We start from the raw sequence: 16,161 nt of genomic DNA on the forward strand, positions 1-16,161 counted from the left end.
AATTACATAATTTCTCGTATTTTATCGCAAGTTGACAGTCTGAACTAGTGACTTTTTTGGCCCTACTGTCCTACATAAACAAACTTGTTACAATCTTCAAGCAGTAGTATTTATCCTTTTTGTAAAAGCCCAACTACATTGTATGATAAATGTTATCTTCTGTCCACGAATTGTCATATGTGTGTAATCCACTTTCGTCCGATTAAAACTATTCCAAACAATACAGCGACTACCAACCATCCCAGACGACGACTCTTCTGCTCCGGTTGCTTCACAACCACCCAAAAGCGGAACCATCCATTTTTCCACGTGACTTAACCCAACACAAACATCGAAACCGACAACAGCCGGGACCAGCGAGAGACGCACCCACAACCTCACGGGAACCTCACGCAAACGAAGAAACCTTCGCCCTCGCGGGTTAATCAGCCGTCAAAAGCGTCGTGCGAGCGCCGTGGGAGTAATCTGAGACGACGTTTCCAATCAGCACCTATTAGTGCGCTACCGCTAGTGGCCATCAAAGTGTTGCTTCCGCTTGCAAACACACGCACCCGACCTGTGTGTGCCCGAGTATGTGTCATGATTAATAATCGTGTTGCGTGCATGTGTGTGCTGTGGAACCGATGCAGCTCATATGCCGGGGCACGTTTCCCACTCGCTGCCAGGCGTTGGGCGGAAAATGTGGTCCATACGCGCCCGTAAGAACACTCAACCGTGGGCGTCCGTTTTCCCACGTGCCAAAACCGGCTTTCAGGTCGATATTTTTGGCAATCGGCCGCGCACATCGGTCGGGGGGTGTTTTTTCATCCTTTCCATCCCCGGTGTGCGCCCTTGTGAATCATTGATTCCCGAACGAACGAACGAACGCGATGATGCTCTATATATAGAGAGCGTCATTCCACCACTGCTGTTGGCCCTTCCCCTCGGGTAAATGCCCTCACACTTGGGACAGGAATGTGTTTGTGTGTAAACGATGAAAAATCGTATCGGGAAAAACGCATTCCAATTGTATGACGCTGCTGACGCTGGGGAAGGCAAACAAATCCAAAATCCCCCCCAACTTAGAACCGATCCGAAACGGTTCTCCGCGTGTGTGTAACAGTCGTTTGGAAGGGGGGTTTATACCAAAAGCGGTACAGCAATAACATCAAATCGAAACGGGCAAGGGAACGAATCGCAATCCGGCAGGCAACAAACGCTTCCCATAAAGAGCAATGTTGTTACCATCGCCCGTGTCTCATCTGTAACCGAAGTAGTGTTTGGGCCAGCATGTTAACTTGAACAACGCTCCGATGTAACTATGGTTTTGGTGGCAGTGCACCGTCTTTACTCTTTGCTTTGAGAGCTGAAACTGCGGGTTCACCGTCTGACTGTTTGGGAAAGGCTCGCTAGAGGCGAAATACGGGCGCTAAAATGCAGACAGGAGGACGCACCGACGAAACATATGGCCCCCAGGCTATTAGCCCTAAAGTAGCAAGCCCCTTTTTGTTTGCTCCCTCTCAACCCAACCCAGCTCGACTAAAACAACGACAACCAGTTTTGTTGTTGCCTACGTTGCCTCGCGAACCCTAAACCCTTTCCCTGTTTTGTTTGTTGTTTTGCTCCACGTGGTTCGGTGTCACGCACGAGTGACAACCGTCGTAGCGGATGTTCTTTGTTTCGACGTCAGTAGCACAGACTTTGGGTGTGTGTGTGTGTGCATGCAAAAACCCTCGTTTTTGTTTAGATGTCGAACGAACGTGAGTATGCTTCCTGGTGATGGGATAATTGCATTTCCAAGTAATCGTATTAGATCATTACTCCTTTTGCAGCGATACATCTTCGTGCGATACTCCTCAACGACCACTTCATTTTGGAAGACGCTCAATCTTCCTTTGACATTTATCTCTCTGTGCGCTCTGTGTCTTAGCAACTCGTTTGCAATAAAACTGGTTTTTTTAGGGAGATTCGAGTTGGAATTTGATGCTGAAATTCCCTCCTGCTTAAAAGTCCGGTTCGGCGATAATGCGCAAAACACTCCCCGTAAAACCCCCCCAGGGGGAGCCATTTGTTGTAGGGAGAAGCGAAAGTCAACCGACCGATTTCGGCTGCCTGAAAACAGGTTTGATTTTGCATATTGCCAACAGGTTGCCAAAAATAAAACGATGGCTCTCTGGATGGAGTTGCCATGCTGTTGCCATGGTGTTTCAGCTTCACCACTCAGTTTAATGAGTTAATTTATTGTTATTATTTTACATATTATCTTAAAATGGGTAAAAGAAGTCGAGAAAAAGAGGAAATAAAACTTGAGATTCAACGTGAATTCTTGTCTTAATTTATCGTCTGGATTAACCTTCAAAATCATCGGCGCAACTCTAGCCTTTAGAGGGTGTAAAAACAAGCATCTTACAAGCAGCAATGAAAGCCACTCATTGTGGTAGTTACAATAAATTTAAATAATTAACTACAGACAGCACTAGAATAAACACAATCTCAATCAAACCAACCTCCTTTTCGCACTCGAATCATCTTCATATTGATGTCAAACAAAATGAGCATAAATTAAAACGCGTTCGTTTGCGCTAAATTTCCCCATATTCTTCTCCATCCAGCACTCTATTCCATTGGTGCTATTTTCAGCATCCGGATGCAAACATCAACAATGCACTCGGTGTGTTCGGCTCGGCGTCCTTCGAGTGCAACGTGGCGGAAAAATGGTTTATATTTATCAAACAACCGCCACGACCTGCCTTCATCTACCGTGGCGCAGCAGTCCAAGCAGTGTGCTTGTGCGAGCGGGATACACGAGCTGCTGCTGATGCAATTGACATAATGGTGGTGGTGGTTGGTGGATGTGGAGGACACAGCATCATCATGGAACGTTGATATGATGTCGGAGATGTTCATGCTGCCGTGCAAAATTGATTGTAAGGCCTTTGTGTGAGGGCGAGCCCCCATTTTTAATTGTCCTCGATCGCATGTCAAGGGAAGTAACCAGATACACTTGTGTGATTATAGCACGTACAAGCAGAAAGTGGTTTTGTAAATTAATATTATGATTTTTTCTAGCTTTTTTTTCATTCTGCGCAGTTACAATTGCTTGTTTAATTAACAATTTAAATCTCCCAATTGTAGCGTAAGTCAGGAAAAAAGGGACCAATACAGGCGCTTGTCAAGTTTAGCTCGAAATCTACCCCGAAAGCAAACAAATACAAACCATTCACAGAATACAAAACACCTAGCTGAAGTATACATATCTACTCCAAAATCGTCAACAAAAGACATCAGCACAAAAGGAAATACAACTACATCTTCTCTGGCTCACGTTTTCACGAGTTCGCACGTGCACAGCCCACGAACCCACTTCGGGGGTACAGCCGGCGTGGCACAAGATTTCATTCAAAACCACACGCCACTCATCGTTGGTTGTGCGAGGACGATAAGGATAAGCACGGGACTACAGCGCCATCATCAGCATCATCATCATCATCATCATCGCTGTCCTCATTCGTCTCGTCAATAGCAGCAGCCCCTTGTGGCCGTGTCGCTTTGAGTCGAGAAAAAGGGAATGCTAAATGTATAAAACATAATAACAGAGGATATCCCCTGTCTTTTCGCTCCTCTTGTCAAGCGAGAGAGGACACAAAAGCAGCAGAAACAGCGTATCCCGCCACCAGTGACAACACTAAACCAACGCGATGTATGAGCGAGTTGGAATTTACAAGCGGCCACTGTTGCGGGGGCATCACTCACTCAATTTCCGCTGTCAATCACAGTGCGAGAATTTACAGCAAGCAAATTATAACTCCAATCGGCGCTGCAAAATGCAAACCAGCCCAACCCAGCTCACGGCAAAACACGGTCACTGGAAGTTTGCTTTCATTAATTATGCAGCCAAATGGAACGAAAGCGAGGCTCGAGCTCGAGCCCTCCGTGCGCACGCACGCGGCAATCGAGTAAGCATTATCGTACGTTAGCCGGATGGATGGGCAGCGGCGGCGATTGTAATTGAGCCATAAATGTGCGCCTGACTCACAACAGATTGTTTTAATTAATTACTTTGGCTCTTTGCGCTGCTGCTACTGAGCGTGCCAGAATCACAGATAAGGTATGCAGATGTGTTTTACATTTCAATTTTTTTTTTTACTAATTTCAGCAGACAATGCGCATTTTTAGCATACATCATCATTTTTAATTCATTTTCCCTTTCAAAAGCGCCTAAAAGTATGCCATTTTACAGCATAATCTTCCTTTTAAGCCTTTGGTAGTGGCTTAAAAGTACCGTTTATGAAATCAAAACCGGAAATCATGCTCAAAAGCACAACTAGAAATACTGGAAAGAAAAAGGGAAACCCAATCGTGCTGTGATTAAGATTATATTTTGCTATTTCTGCACACCCAAACCCATGCCGAGCGATCCTTTAATAACCCTTGTAATCCCGATTGAAGGACGTTCTCTTCGCTCCAGCAATTTTTCCCGGCCCTTTTGTGCGTCCCTTTTGTGTGACGCGGCATCCAAACCGCAGCAATGCGAGAAATGGCGGGGGAAAGGAGGAAAAATTCTACCCCAAGCATCGCTCATTTATACCGATATTGAGGAACCGTCAAAGAATGCTTTTCCTGTCCCTTGCCGAACGTCACGATCGGGTTTGTACGTAAGGAGGTAGAGGTTGTAGGTGTAGCGAAAATTATTTATAGCATAAAATGTGCCCATCAACCCATCGACATCACTCGAATGGTAGACCGATCGAACCGACCATTGATGATGACCGGGAAATGTGAATTGAGATGAAGCGGCCGAATGCAGTTAGAAACAAATAGAGAGAGAAAAAAAATCTGATGTGCCTAGTAACGCGGAAGTCGTCGGTGAGGCGAACTACCGACATTTAACCTGTGGCTGTGTGTGTGTGACTTGGGGTGCCCTCTCACCCCCCCCCCCTTCCATCTTAAATAGCGCCCTTTAACGGCAAGAGCGGCAAGGAAGAAACCCGTGAAATTGGTTACGCGCGGACGTCCTACGCGAACGATAGCACACGCCGCACCGTAATGGGATTTTAATGATAATTGGAAGAGAAAACTGCCACCACACACACAGACCAACATAGCCAGCGAACGCCGGCAATGGTGGGTACTTTAATTTTTTCCCAACCGTTTTTTTCGAGCCTTCGGCTTTGATTTCATTTCATGCTTTCTTGACACTTTGCCCGTGCCCCCTCCGTTCGTCACACAAAAACACTGCCAGTGGCTTTCCTTTTCACTTGTCACGTGGCTTCCCTGATTGGGCGTTTGATTACTGGTGTCTTTCTGGTTCGTGTTTTCGTTACGAACTTTTTTTTCATTGTCGTCGTACGAGAAGTTCCATTTCGTCCTCATGACTTCCGCGTTTTAGTGTGCAGGCAGCAAAACGGGCCACAAAAACAGACAAGGTGTGCGCGGTGTGGCTCACGTTCCGATACGCGTCGCATTCGGGTGATAGACACTTCCTCCGCAAGTGTTGGCTTGCCACACTACAAACGATAACATGCTGCTTGCGGGCGAGTCGCCATACAGGGTGGCGTAAAAATAAATCCCATTTGCGGGGTTGGTTTGTTTGCACGCGTTCGTGTATCACGCAAACAAGAGAGAAAGAGAGAGAGAGAGAGAGATAGAGAGAGAGCGAGACACAATAGATGCAAAAAGTTAACGCTCGTTCGCGTCTTCCGTCGTTGCCTAGCAACGGGGAAAAACGCAGCAAATTGGGGGAAAGAAAGGTGTTGTTATCACGGTCACCGTGGATCTCTGTATCACTTCAACGCATGTGTATGTGTGTGTGTGTGGTTGGCAAGGTGAAGATATTTATATAATTACGCCCTTTCTAACGCACAGGAACACCTTTTACAGAATGTTGTTTATTATGATTGGATCCGCTATCGTTTTATTTAGTTTCTTTTTTAGGTTATTCTATGCTCGAGGGTGTTTTGCTTCTCCCCGCAGTTCGCAACAGTGAAACCCCTCAGCTGGCCACAATATCATGTACCGACAGCTCCACGCTGCCACAGCAAATCATAACATGCCATTTTCGCTATCGCAATTGCCGTAATCGGCATGAAATCCGAGAGGAAGTACTTATGGCAGCAGCGAGAGCGAGCGAGCGTGCGAACGAATGAATATTATTTAATCTCTGCCTGCCAAGCAACATCCCGCCATGTCCGATAGATGCTGCGGACGTACGGACGCACTGCTTCGGACCACACGATTGCACACTTTCACCGGTATCGGCAACATTTTGCCTCTTCCTTTTGCGCCGAGAGAACAGGCACCACCGTTAATCGTACGCATCACAACGAATACCTTCGCCCGTGCAAAGGTAATATTTAGCGAATGTTTTACACGCTTTCATATAATTATTTAATTCACTGTGGCATTCGCCTTCCTTGACGATTTATTGTTGCACCACACCACTCCTCACGCAAACCGGGTAACAGAGGCAGCCACAAGTCACATGCAAATATATGTATATATCACTAAATGCTGTTAATGTTATATTTTTATGAAAACCACTAAAATTATTGCTACAAACAAACACCACACAAAAGCACGAAACGGATCGGGGTTTCGAAAAGGATTACGATTTCACACACCTCCAGACGCAGAACGCGAAACACGATCCGAACTGTCTCACGGACGACAAGCTTCTGCGCGGTTGTGAGCTGCCTGCCAAGAGCCGTGGGGCCCGAGCGGCCGAGTCGGGATGATTCGGGTTCAAGTTTGTAGCGATGTTTTTTTTTTTTTTTTAGTTTACAGAATCAGAACAATTCTGCAAAACGGGATTAGTTCTTAAGATTTTTTTAATTGTGGTGATTTTGTAAACTACTTCACATTAGAACAATAATAGATTGGTTGATGTAGAGCATTGAAACTATTGTTTTTATACGCCATCGTAAACAATTCAAAAACTTATTTTAAATGACGATATTAAGTGAAGAAGTTCGTGCAAGTTATAAAACTTGTACTTATTTTATCATAACATAATTAGTTAAAATAAAATAATAGATTGTTGTACATAATTTTAACCACCAACGATGCGAATGTTCAAACAATCACGCTAGCAACTATACCGTGACGCCATCTAGTGGTCAGTAGCTATATTCACCACAAACAAACTCATCTACTAGTGACGGTCTCTTTCTTACTGTACTGTACGTATCTCTTTGTGATCGGTTTTCTCCCTCTCTCTTGTAGAAGCATGCATGCCCATAGTGAGAAATGTCCGCGTGTGAAAGATGAGAAGTCAGAGCATATGGTGAGAATGTGAGATACAGAGTGGTGAATAAACTGTTTTTTAGGTTGACAGAACAGTATGATTAATTTTATAAAATTACAAAATCATGAAAGACAAAACATGATAGGAAAACACTCTTTTTCTCTTTACTCGCTTTCCAACCTAAATAAGAAAGTTAAAAACCTTTTTTAACTACTAAGACAGAATCTTTTGAAACGCTTCTAACATTTGATGCTCATTTTACAAACACTGCAACCGTATTGTATACTTTATTTCTCCAGTTTTCGTTCACATCAACAAACATTCAACTACTTCTAATAGAGCGAAGTATATTTGTTAATGATTCTTCTTAACAATAGAAATATTTTAAAATCACTCACCCTCCAAGAAGCAAATCAGTTCCGCATCTAATTTATATTTAACGATCCTCACAATCGGACCCCGGGCATGACAGACGGAAGCCCAAAATTATTATCTCCCATATGACATCACGATCTTTTGCCCCCCAACCCCACCATACCCCTATAACCCGAGCGTGCGTCCTACCAACAATGCCACCAGCGCGGGGTTAATCTACTGTTTTTATATTGTTTTCCAGTGCGCTCACGTGGAACGAATTCCCTCTCACCCTCACCTCACCCTCCCCTTCTGCGCTGAAAATGCCTCGGAAGTAGTCAGCCATGTGAAGGTGAGAAATAGAGAAACGCTACCGCAATACCGGGCCCGAGTAGCGTCTAAAGTCCTGCGCACGCTAAATCAGATCATCAGAATTTAGAAAATCTAACCACAAAAGCCCATCAAAGCTGCGTCCAGCATATTAGGGCAGATTGTGCTTATACGATCACTAATAAGAAAACATACACAGCGATGGAGGAAAGGGTCTGCTGTCGCACTGGCTTTGAATCGGCGGAAAACCAACATCGAAAGTCCCACCACGGGGGACATGGACGGTCGATACACTTGTCGCTCACGTTGGACGTTGTGAAGCCGTCGTACACACTGGGCGTTTATGCTTGACGATGCAGTGACGTCACGGTTAGGTGGGTTTCAATGAAACAGCTCTAACTGTACTGTGCGGCAAATGGGTGCAGCTCAAGCTCTAAGGTGCAGTCTGGCGGGAATGTGCTAGTGTGTGCCCTTTGTCAATGAACCTTTGTTTTTTTGTAGTCCATACTTAATGTTATGGAGGGTGAAGATGAGGAAAACAATCCCTTTCTTCGCACGAATGGTTGCAGCAGAAGTGCAGCAAGTGCACTAGTACAGCAAGGGTTGATGTTCTAACGGAGATAAGTTGAATGTTTTGAGTAATGTTGCTGTGCATCTAAGGGCGATGTTTTGCGCATGAAATGTGAGGAGACTAATAAACGTAATCTTAATTTGATTACGTGAGAACCGATTTATGGGCATGATCAAACCAGCTACCTTACCAATTAATCCTTATCAGAAAAGGAATGTAATCATCCACAACAAAGTCCACACCAAATGCACCACCCATACGCCTATCCTAATCGGACGACAGAATTGAAGTAAGCAAATCTTATGACAAGATCACACCAAATACGAATATGATGGCATTGTATGGGTCGGTTCAGATATAGGTTAATCTGTTTATAACGACAATGCACTTGATAACGAGTTCGGTAAATAAACCGCTTAGCACCGTATCGATTCTTTCTCCATGCCGTTTAGGTCGTTGAATAGATCCATCCAGAATCTTTGGGAATTAACACTTATCCGAGGGTCTGCAATGTAGGTTTACCTCAATGTAGATATCTTGAGATATTACATACATCATCCAAGCTTTACTGAGCGATCTGGTACAAGCTCTGAATGGTTCCGTTGGAGGGAAAGACTATAGACTATAGACTTTATATTGAATCGATTGTCAGATCTCGTAACCTTCGACTTGTCACACAGCGACACTGTCGCCATTCCTTTCATTCTATATTAGCTACACTTTCAACCACTCCAGCCCACTGTTTCAAAGCTCGGTGTGCAATTAGATTTGCTGAAATGAAATTTTCCAAAAACAGCTCAACAGCATAATCGAGCGTAGGCAGAGCTAGCTGATTCATTTTCGCTCGAAGCCACAAAGTTTGTAGATCCATTTCAACCTCCTTGGCGGTGCGCGCAGTAAACACATTTCCACTGGATATTTTTGTGACCCAAATTTGGGAGGTGTTCCGATGTTTCGGGACGTTCGGTGGTGTATTGAACGCGCGGTATTGTTTCTCAGTTCGTAGTTTGCAGGCGATGGAGAGGAATTGGACGGAACTGTAATTAGAACGCACCAGCTGTTTCAACAATTACTCATCGATCGTACCGCTCGGCGTGTGGGATGAGTTGCCCCGTGGAGGGATGCTGGCTTTAGCCCAAACAATACCCGCACTGTACCGGTACGGTTTCGTTGTTCGTTTTCGGCTGTGAAGTAGTAACTCTCGAATGTCCACAAATTAGCTACACGGCGATAGAGAGGTAGTATCAATATAAACACAAATTATAACGATTAGAGATAGAGAGGGAGAGGGAGCCAAATTAGCTCCCTCTTGTGCATGTTGGGAAGTGTAATTGGAGAAGCTTATTTTCGAGTGATGATTAAAATAAGTACCGGTTTGCCGATGGGATTGTTTGTTATTCTTTGGGAAGAGCTGCAGGAAGTCAGTGGGTCAAGTGGTTAATCATACTCATCAGTATAATAATGGCTTTTAAGACGCACTTATTTAATTTCCAACCAATTGTTGTCAATCGTTAATTATGAACAAAGTTTTGATGCTTTGTACAGATGATCAATTTACACCCAAACAGCTTCCCAATACGCTCTCTTTGGCTGGGTTACTGCTCGATATAATCATTTTATCTTAACCTTTTAATCCTTTATAACTAAAATTTCATTACTTAATGAGACAAGTCGATGAAAAAAGTATCAACATGTAAGCTGATTTTTGAAGCGAGGTATCTGGAGAGCAAAAACCCGCATCACGAACTGTGCTTGCCGACCACTGACCGAGGCACTTGACTTCCCCTTGTGGGGAGTACCGAAACTTTCCGCACGCACAAACAAAAACGCGTGCAAATAAACAAACAAAACGCACTTTATCGAAATTTATCTAATCAAATGCTGATTTTGAAAATCATTAGCGAGCCTTCGGCGTTCACGGAATTTGCTAATGGACCTTCTTTTGCTGCTCTCCACGCTTGCTATCATCTCGATTTTATCGTAAAAAGAAGTAGCAAAGCACAATCAGGCGGACTCTACGCAACGCAATGTCTATCACAACGCATGAAGGACGGAACCGTTGTGACAGTATTTATGGAACCAATGCTAAACGGAATTCATTCATTCGCTTTTTAGAAGTAGTTAGTGACTCAACTTGCATGTTCAGCCAACCTTCAAGGTGTTCTGTTCTTGGTGTCGACCTTCCCATCGTCGGGCAGGAATACACTTTTCAGGCTACTGCATCAATCATTTCGAGTGTGATCCCGTCTGGAGGGCACGTCCAGCATGAGTGTTACTAAAACATGTCGGCACTGGACCTGGGCTAAATTAACAAGCTCCCAAGACCCGTCAAGCGCTCGGTGTCTATCCACCGGACACGGCGCAACGCGATGATGGATGTGTGCAGCACGGCGTCCACACGCGTGCCGATACAGACCTTATCATACCGGTGCCTTCCCTTGCGATAGCAATAGATATCTGTAGAACGCATTATAAAATCGGTTGACGATCGACTGCCCCGTGCTAGTACCTTTCTAGCAGTGAATCAGGTCGTCTCCACATCATGCAAGGTGGTGTGCATCGCGCCACTCCGGAAATTGGCACAACCCGCTCTTTCTTATCAAAACTCGTATCTTCCCCAGGATCTGTATCTACCGTCTGGATCGCGCTCCTGGCGCTGGGCCTGAGCGCCATCTCTGCCGAGCCGACGTGCCGTCCGACCGGCCAGTATCTGACGGCTAATCCACGGGACTGCCGCTCGTACTTCTACTGCTACGACGGCATCGCTTACTACGGTGTCTGCCAGCAGGGTTTCCGGTTCGATGAGAGCCGCCAGTCCTGTCTGCCGTCAACGGTGGCCGAGTGTTTCGAGTGCCCGACGATGGGCATGGTCTCGCTGCCCCATCCAACCTCCTGCCAGATGTTTGTGCTTTGCTTCGAGGGAGTGGCGAATGAGCGATCGTGTCCGACTGGGCTGCTGTTCAATCGCCAAATTCATCAGTGTGATCTGAGCGCTAACGTGATCTGCTGATCTTGGACGAAAACAAACGAACGGAACCTGTTTCCATCAGCTAGTACAGTGCGCGGGCTAACAACTATGTTCTGATACGACAATAACTTCATTTTTTTTCATTCCTCAAACACATCAAAGTGCGTTAGAATCAGTGGCCAACCTATAGTCTTTGTGACATTCCCTAACATCCCTAGTGCTCGATGGAGGTTGTTGTTGATGATTGGTGGCGGTGCTATTTAGTGTAACGGGTGCGAAATAAAACCAATAAAGCCATGAGAGAGAGAGAGAGAGAGCTTCATGCAAAACACGGCGAGTCACTCGTAGCGTTACCTTTGGTGTGCTTTGCTCGAACCGGATGTGGCGCCACTTGTGCTGGAAGGGGTAGATGAGTTCGGCGTCAAAATTAACCACCAAAACCCTCACATCACAAACACATCAGCGCACACACGTCCGAACTTTCCCTTCCCAGCACACGCAAACCGTGTTCATTTTCTCCCGGGACCGGATCTGTGGACGATTTGCGGACCTAAACTGATTGGTACTTTGCTCAACAGTCGATAATGCGCTTCATGTTTTGAAGCTCACTAGTTGAATTGTGATGGGCATTATTCGCAGTGTCTGTGTTTGTATGATAAGGAAAATCGTTAGGTCCGTTGGTTCCAACTCATTGGACACAAGCTCACAGTGGAGGGATTAGGAGATTGGAAAGAATTCGCTACTCCACCACACGGTACATCCTTCAAAGATATGAGTTCCATAGTTCCATGCTCAGATAGCAGGCCTTAACTTTATCGGAAACCCGCTTCAACATAACGAAAGTGGATCGGAGTTGGTGGTGGCATGGGTTTTGTTTAATTACTATTTTTACCGGTCGCACGGGTACGTTCCAAACCCCATCCTGTGTAACTTACTTGGGTAAAAGAATTCTGGTGCAGTTGCTGTTGGAATTCGGGGGTTTTGGGAAAGTTTATCGGAACCTGTTTCGGTGCGCTTGTGTGTTTGTGCGCGCACGATGGCCTTCACATTCGATGGTACGGCACGGGAGAAAAAGGGCATGTTTTGTTATGATGCACGGAGTAATAAATGGGAGGTCGGCTTTGATTAGCTTCGTAAAGGGGAGGAAAGAAATTCCACTTCTTTTACTTCAATCTCTCCGTTGAGAGCTGCTGAATGAAATTTTTATGTTGTTCGTGTTTGGAAGGTCTGCTTGGCTCCCTTTTCCATCTATTTGATTAAATAGACAACTTTTTTTTTACTTGTGGTATGATTAATTGCTAAGTTTTGAAACATTTCATACCTTTGCCATAGGGGTTTCTTTGTAAAACTTAGATTTTTGAATATTTTTCACCTTTTTTGTTTAAAATTATAGTTCTTTTTAGTTGGCATTACGTAGTCTTGCTTGTTTGTTTCAATCAATGTTGTAATTTTTGTCATTATTATTATTATTATTATTATTATTTTTTCATTGCTGTTATTTTTGTTATTCATGAATTGTTTTCATTTATTTATTTGTTACCATTTTTTATCATTTTATTACTACTATTATTACTATTACTCGTAAAACTATTCGATATTTTCTAACTATTTGTCATTATTCCCTCTTGATTTGTTTTAAGTTTTCTTTTTTTTACAAAAAGGCGGTAACAGTTCGTTTATATTCAGTTTTTTTTCTTTTTTCATCTCAACTGAATATTATATCCCATATCGTCTCTGAAGTGTGTTTGACTGAGTTTTCAGTTAAATTTTTCTTGCTTTTGTCATGTATCGTATTGTTTTCGTGTATCGTGCTTTGGTTTACTTTTCATCGTCATTTCGTTTAATTTCATTCTAACACATTTATATTCTTTATTCGAGGTTCGATCACCTTTCAACGACATTGGCCCAGCAGTTCCCACGAACATCCCCAAGTCATTATGATCCATGCAGCGGTATGCAATTAAAAATTGAAAGCTCGTTTCATTAACGAGCAACCCCGTAGCATACCATTTTGCATAATGAACAACACTTTCCCCCGCGAGCGCGTGGCAAATGTGGCAAAACGTTTAAAGTGCGCCAAATATCAAATATGCATCAAACGGCCAACAAAACTGGCAGCTACCACCTGTTGGGCTGGTCGTTTGGATAGAGTACACAAAAGTGCGCATAGCGAGCATAGCATGTTTCCTATCACTCTGGCCAAACACTTTCACTGGTCGAATCGAAGGGAAGTACAGGTCCGTGCAGCAGCTGCTGCTGCCACTGTTGCCACCGTACCCAGGGCAGCAGTGCAATCAATTCGACAATTTCGTCTATTCCAATCATGAGCTGTGTGTGTTTGCGCCCTGGAATGAAACCCGCCCCGGTTGCGGGTGGGGATCGTCAACATTCCAAGGCCATAAACAGGGACTGTATCGGTAGCATTAGAAAGTGAAACGAATGCTACATATGCGGTGTGGATTAAATTCAGACAACCGAGGCAGAGTGCCCGTCGGCCGAGGTAATGAGTGGTCTTGCGCTGACTTCTTTTTTTATTCGCTGACAAGGGCGTTTTTTAAAATCCATTTTTTCTCTCCTCTAATGAAACTCATACAATCTGGAAGTACGACACGACTTGTGATGAAGTTGAATCGAATAGACTTTTTTCTTTGTACGCACTTTACTTAAAAAATCGTATCACTCCATGAAGGCTAACAAGTACACGGTGAGGTGTCACCGGAGGGTGAAGCTTTCAGTTTCATTGCAAGAGAGGGCCACAAGCCAAAAAGCCAGTACCAACCACTCACGCTCCCTCCCGTTCTACCATTAGCCGCCTACGATTGATGACATTTTGCAATCATTTTTATACAGCGTTTTGTTTTTTGCTTTTTTATTCGTTTGCTGGTTCACATTCATCGAATATGAATGGGATTGAGCAAAAGCTGCGTCCCGGCTAATAAATGCAACATTTTGTAAGGTTGCATTCCCACACACACCGATGAGGAAACACACACACAGACACTTAAAGGCAATGAACCCACGGGCAAAACGGTCTTATTAGCTGAGGCGTTTCGATGAAAATGTCACTCCTCGTGTCAAAGCTACTCTAATGCAGCGCTTAGGCGGCTTAAAGGTGACAATGAAGTGTCTAACAGTAATTTCAATCTATTACAGAAGTTTATCGTCTTTTTAATATAGCATATTATTTTTGTAAATTAAAGCTACATTTTATAGACTTCTAAAAATCCAATCACAATATCACCAAGCTTGCGATACTTCAATCTTTTTCGGTTAAGAAGCATCGCCTGAGAACCGGGGCCACCCCGAAAGACTCTCTCACCTTGACTTTCTTTACGCTTCACCAGCGTTCAGTGGCAGGTTTTTTGTTGTTGCTCGCGTCCCGATGTAGGTCAGTCGCTGTTGGCCGTTTCGATCGAATGCGAATGCACGGCAAAAGGGTGTACGCCGTCGGTGTGCTGGAATGCGGTAACCTCTCGCGCAACACAATCGCACCTCGGCTTCTCGCTTTCGGTTTGCACCGAAAATGAAGACGCACGGTGTGGCACCCCTCGTGCAGAAGGCGCTTTGTGCCAAAAGGTACGGCTACACCATCACGGGTGTGCGCCAAATGCCGAAGCGTTCGGTGCCATTTCGAGCGGGTTAGATTCATTTGGATTTACAAAGTATGTTGCAAAAATTCTAAGAAATGTTGGCATTTCAAGGGAAATTGTTAGGTAGAAAGCTTTTACATTTCATGTTAGCGAACTTTGTGGAGAATGGTGCTGCAAAACAACGGTTTCTATTCAGTCTTAAGCATTTAATCCGAATAAACGATCAATGCTTATTTAGTTCCCAAAATACTTTGAGTGTATTCAACTGTTTCAAACAATAAGTTTCGTATCTAAATTCATTTTATACCAAAAGATCAACATAATTTTCAATTCAGTTGCATCTCAAATGCAAACACTTTAAACACTACAAAAAGGGATTGAGCTTTGACTTCTGCACTTTGCGGCAGTAGGCCATGGGAAGCATTATTTTAGGCCAGTGCTTGGACAACATCACGCCATTCACACCGCAGTGGACAATACTGTTGTTCAAAATTTTCGTCACCCTGCTGTTTTTTGTTTTATTTCACGGTGAGAACTGAGCCCGCTCGGTTTCATCTTTTAAACGGATCATTTCTCTACCCATTTCCTCTGCCGCACTTTTCTTAAGCATCTTCATTTTTCATTCCTCCAAAAAAAAAAAAAAAAAAAAAAAAAACACAAAACTGGCAAACTGGGCCGCCAACCTGGTGAGAGATTACTAACATTTTGCTATCCCCCTGCATCTCTTTTTTTTCTCTTGATATGTTGTTCCATATCCGTCCCGCGGCTAGCTCCAAAAAAGTAACCACCATGGGCCCCGGACGGCTGATGTGCGACCCCGTTTCGCGTGCGGTCAGACTTTCAGCACCTTTGTCCAAGGAAGGAGGTATGGGTACACAAAAAAAATATCTTTAGTAGAAGAAGAAGCAACCCGATCTGCTTTCGATTGGGCATCGTAAAATGTTAAAACCTCTCGCACTCTGCGGAACGCATCTCACGGCGCCGGCAAACACACAACAATCGGGCCCAAAGTTCACACGGTTGTCGAAAAGGCGCAACGACCCGGAGAGTGACACGTTGATTTGGGAAGGTATTTTTGGCAGGGGTGCAAGGAGGGGAGGGAGGTCTGAAGCTTAGATAGTAACTG

General features: G+C 44.3%; 2 protein-coding genes across 8 annotated transcripts in view; one reads left to right on the forward strand and one right to left on the reverse strand.

Annotated features, from left to right (window-relative positions):
* The window catches only part of LOC121598668 (ral guanine nucleotide dissociation stimulator-like 1), a 35,748-nt gene that overhangs the window by 12,964 nt on the left and 6,623 nt on the right, over positions 1 to 16,161 (reverse strand). For 2 of the 6 annotated variants that reach the window (XM_041925833.1, XM_041925832.1), the window contains exon 1: positions 6,600 to 6,650. The exons of 3 other annotated variants lie outside the window; for them this stretch is intronic. The gene's annotated coding sequence lies outside the window, so the exon portion shown is untranslated. Of the gene's footprint in view, positions 1 to 6,599; positions 6,652 to 16,161 lie in introns of those variants that run through there. One more of the 6 variants, XM_041925834.1, reaches the window with a different exon arrangement.
* On the forward strand, positions 10,588 to 11,751 carry LOC121598670 (protein obstructor-E-like). Of its 2 annotated transcripts, none has more exons than XM_041925841.1 (2): positions 10,588 to 11,029; positions 11,099 to 11,751. In XM_041925841.1, the coding sequence occupies exons 1-2, from the start codon at positions 11,020 to 11,022 to the stop codon at positions 11,485 to 11,487; spliced, it is 399 nt and encodes a 132-aa protein (XP_041781775.1). In that variant the 5' UTR covers positions 10,588 to 11,019; the 3' UTR covers positions 11,488 to 11,751. The 2 variants fall into 2 exon arrangements, with proteins under 2 accessions (XP_041781775.1, XP_041781776.1); XM_041925842.1 differs by having other exon boundaries at positions 10,590 to 11,026.

The sequence above is a fragment of the Anopheles merus genome, chromosome 3L (assembly GCF_017562075.2).
Source record: "Anopheles merus strain MAF chromosome 3L, AmerM5.1, whole genome shotgun sequence".
NCBI classification, from domain to species: domain Eukaryota; kingdom Metazoa; phylum Arthropoda; class Insecta; order Diptera; family Culicidae; genus Anopheles; species Anopheles merus.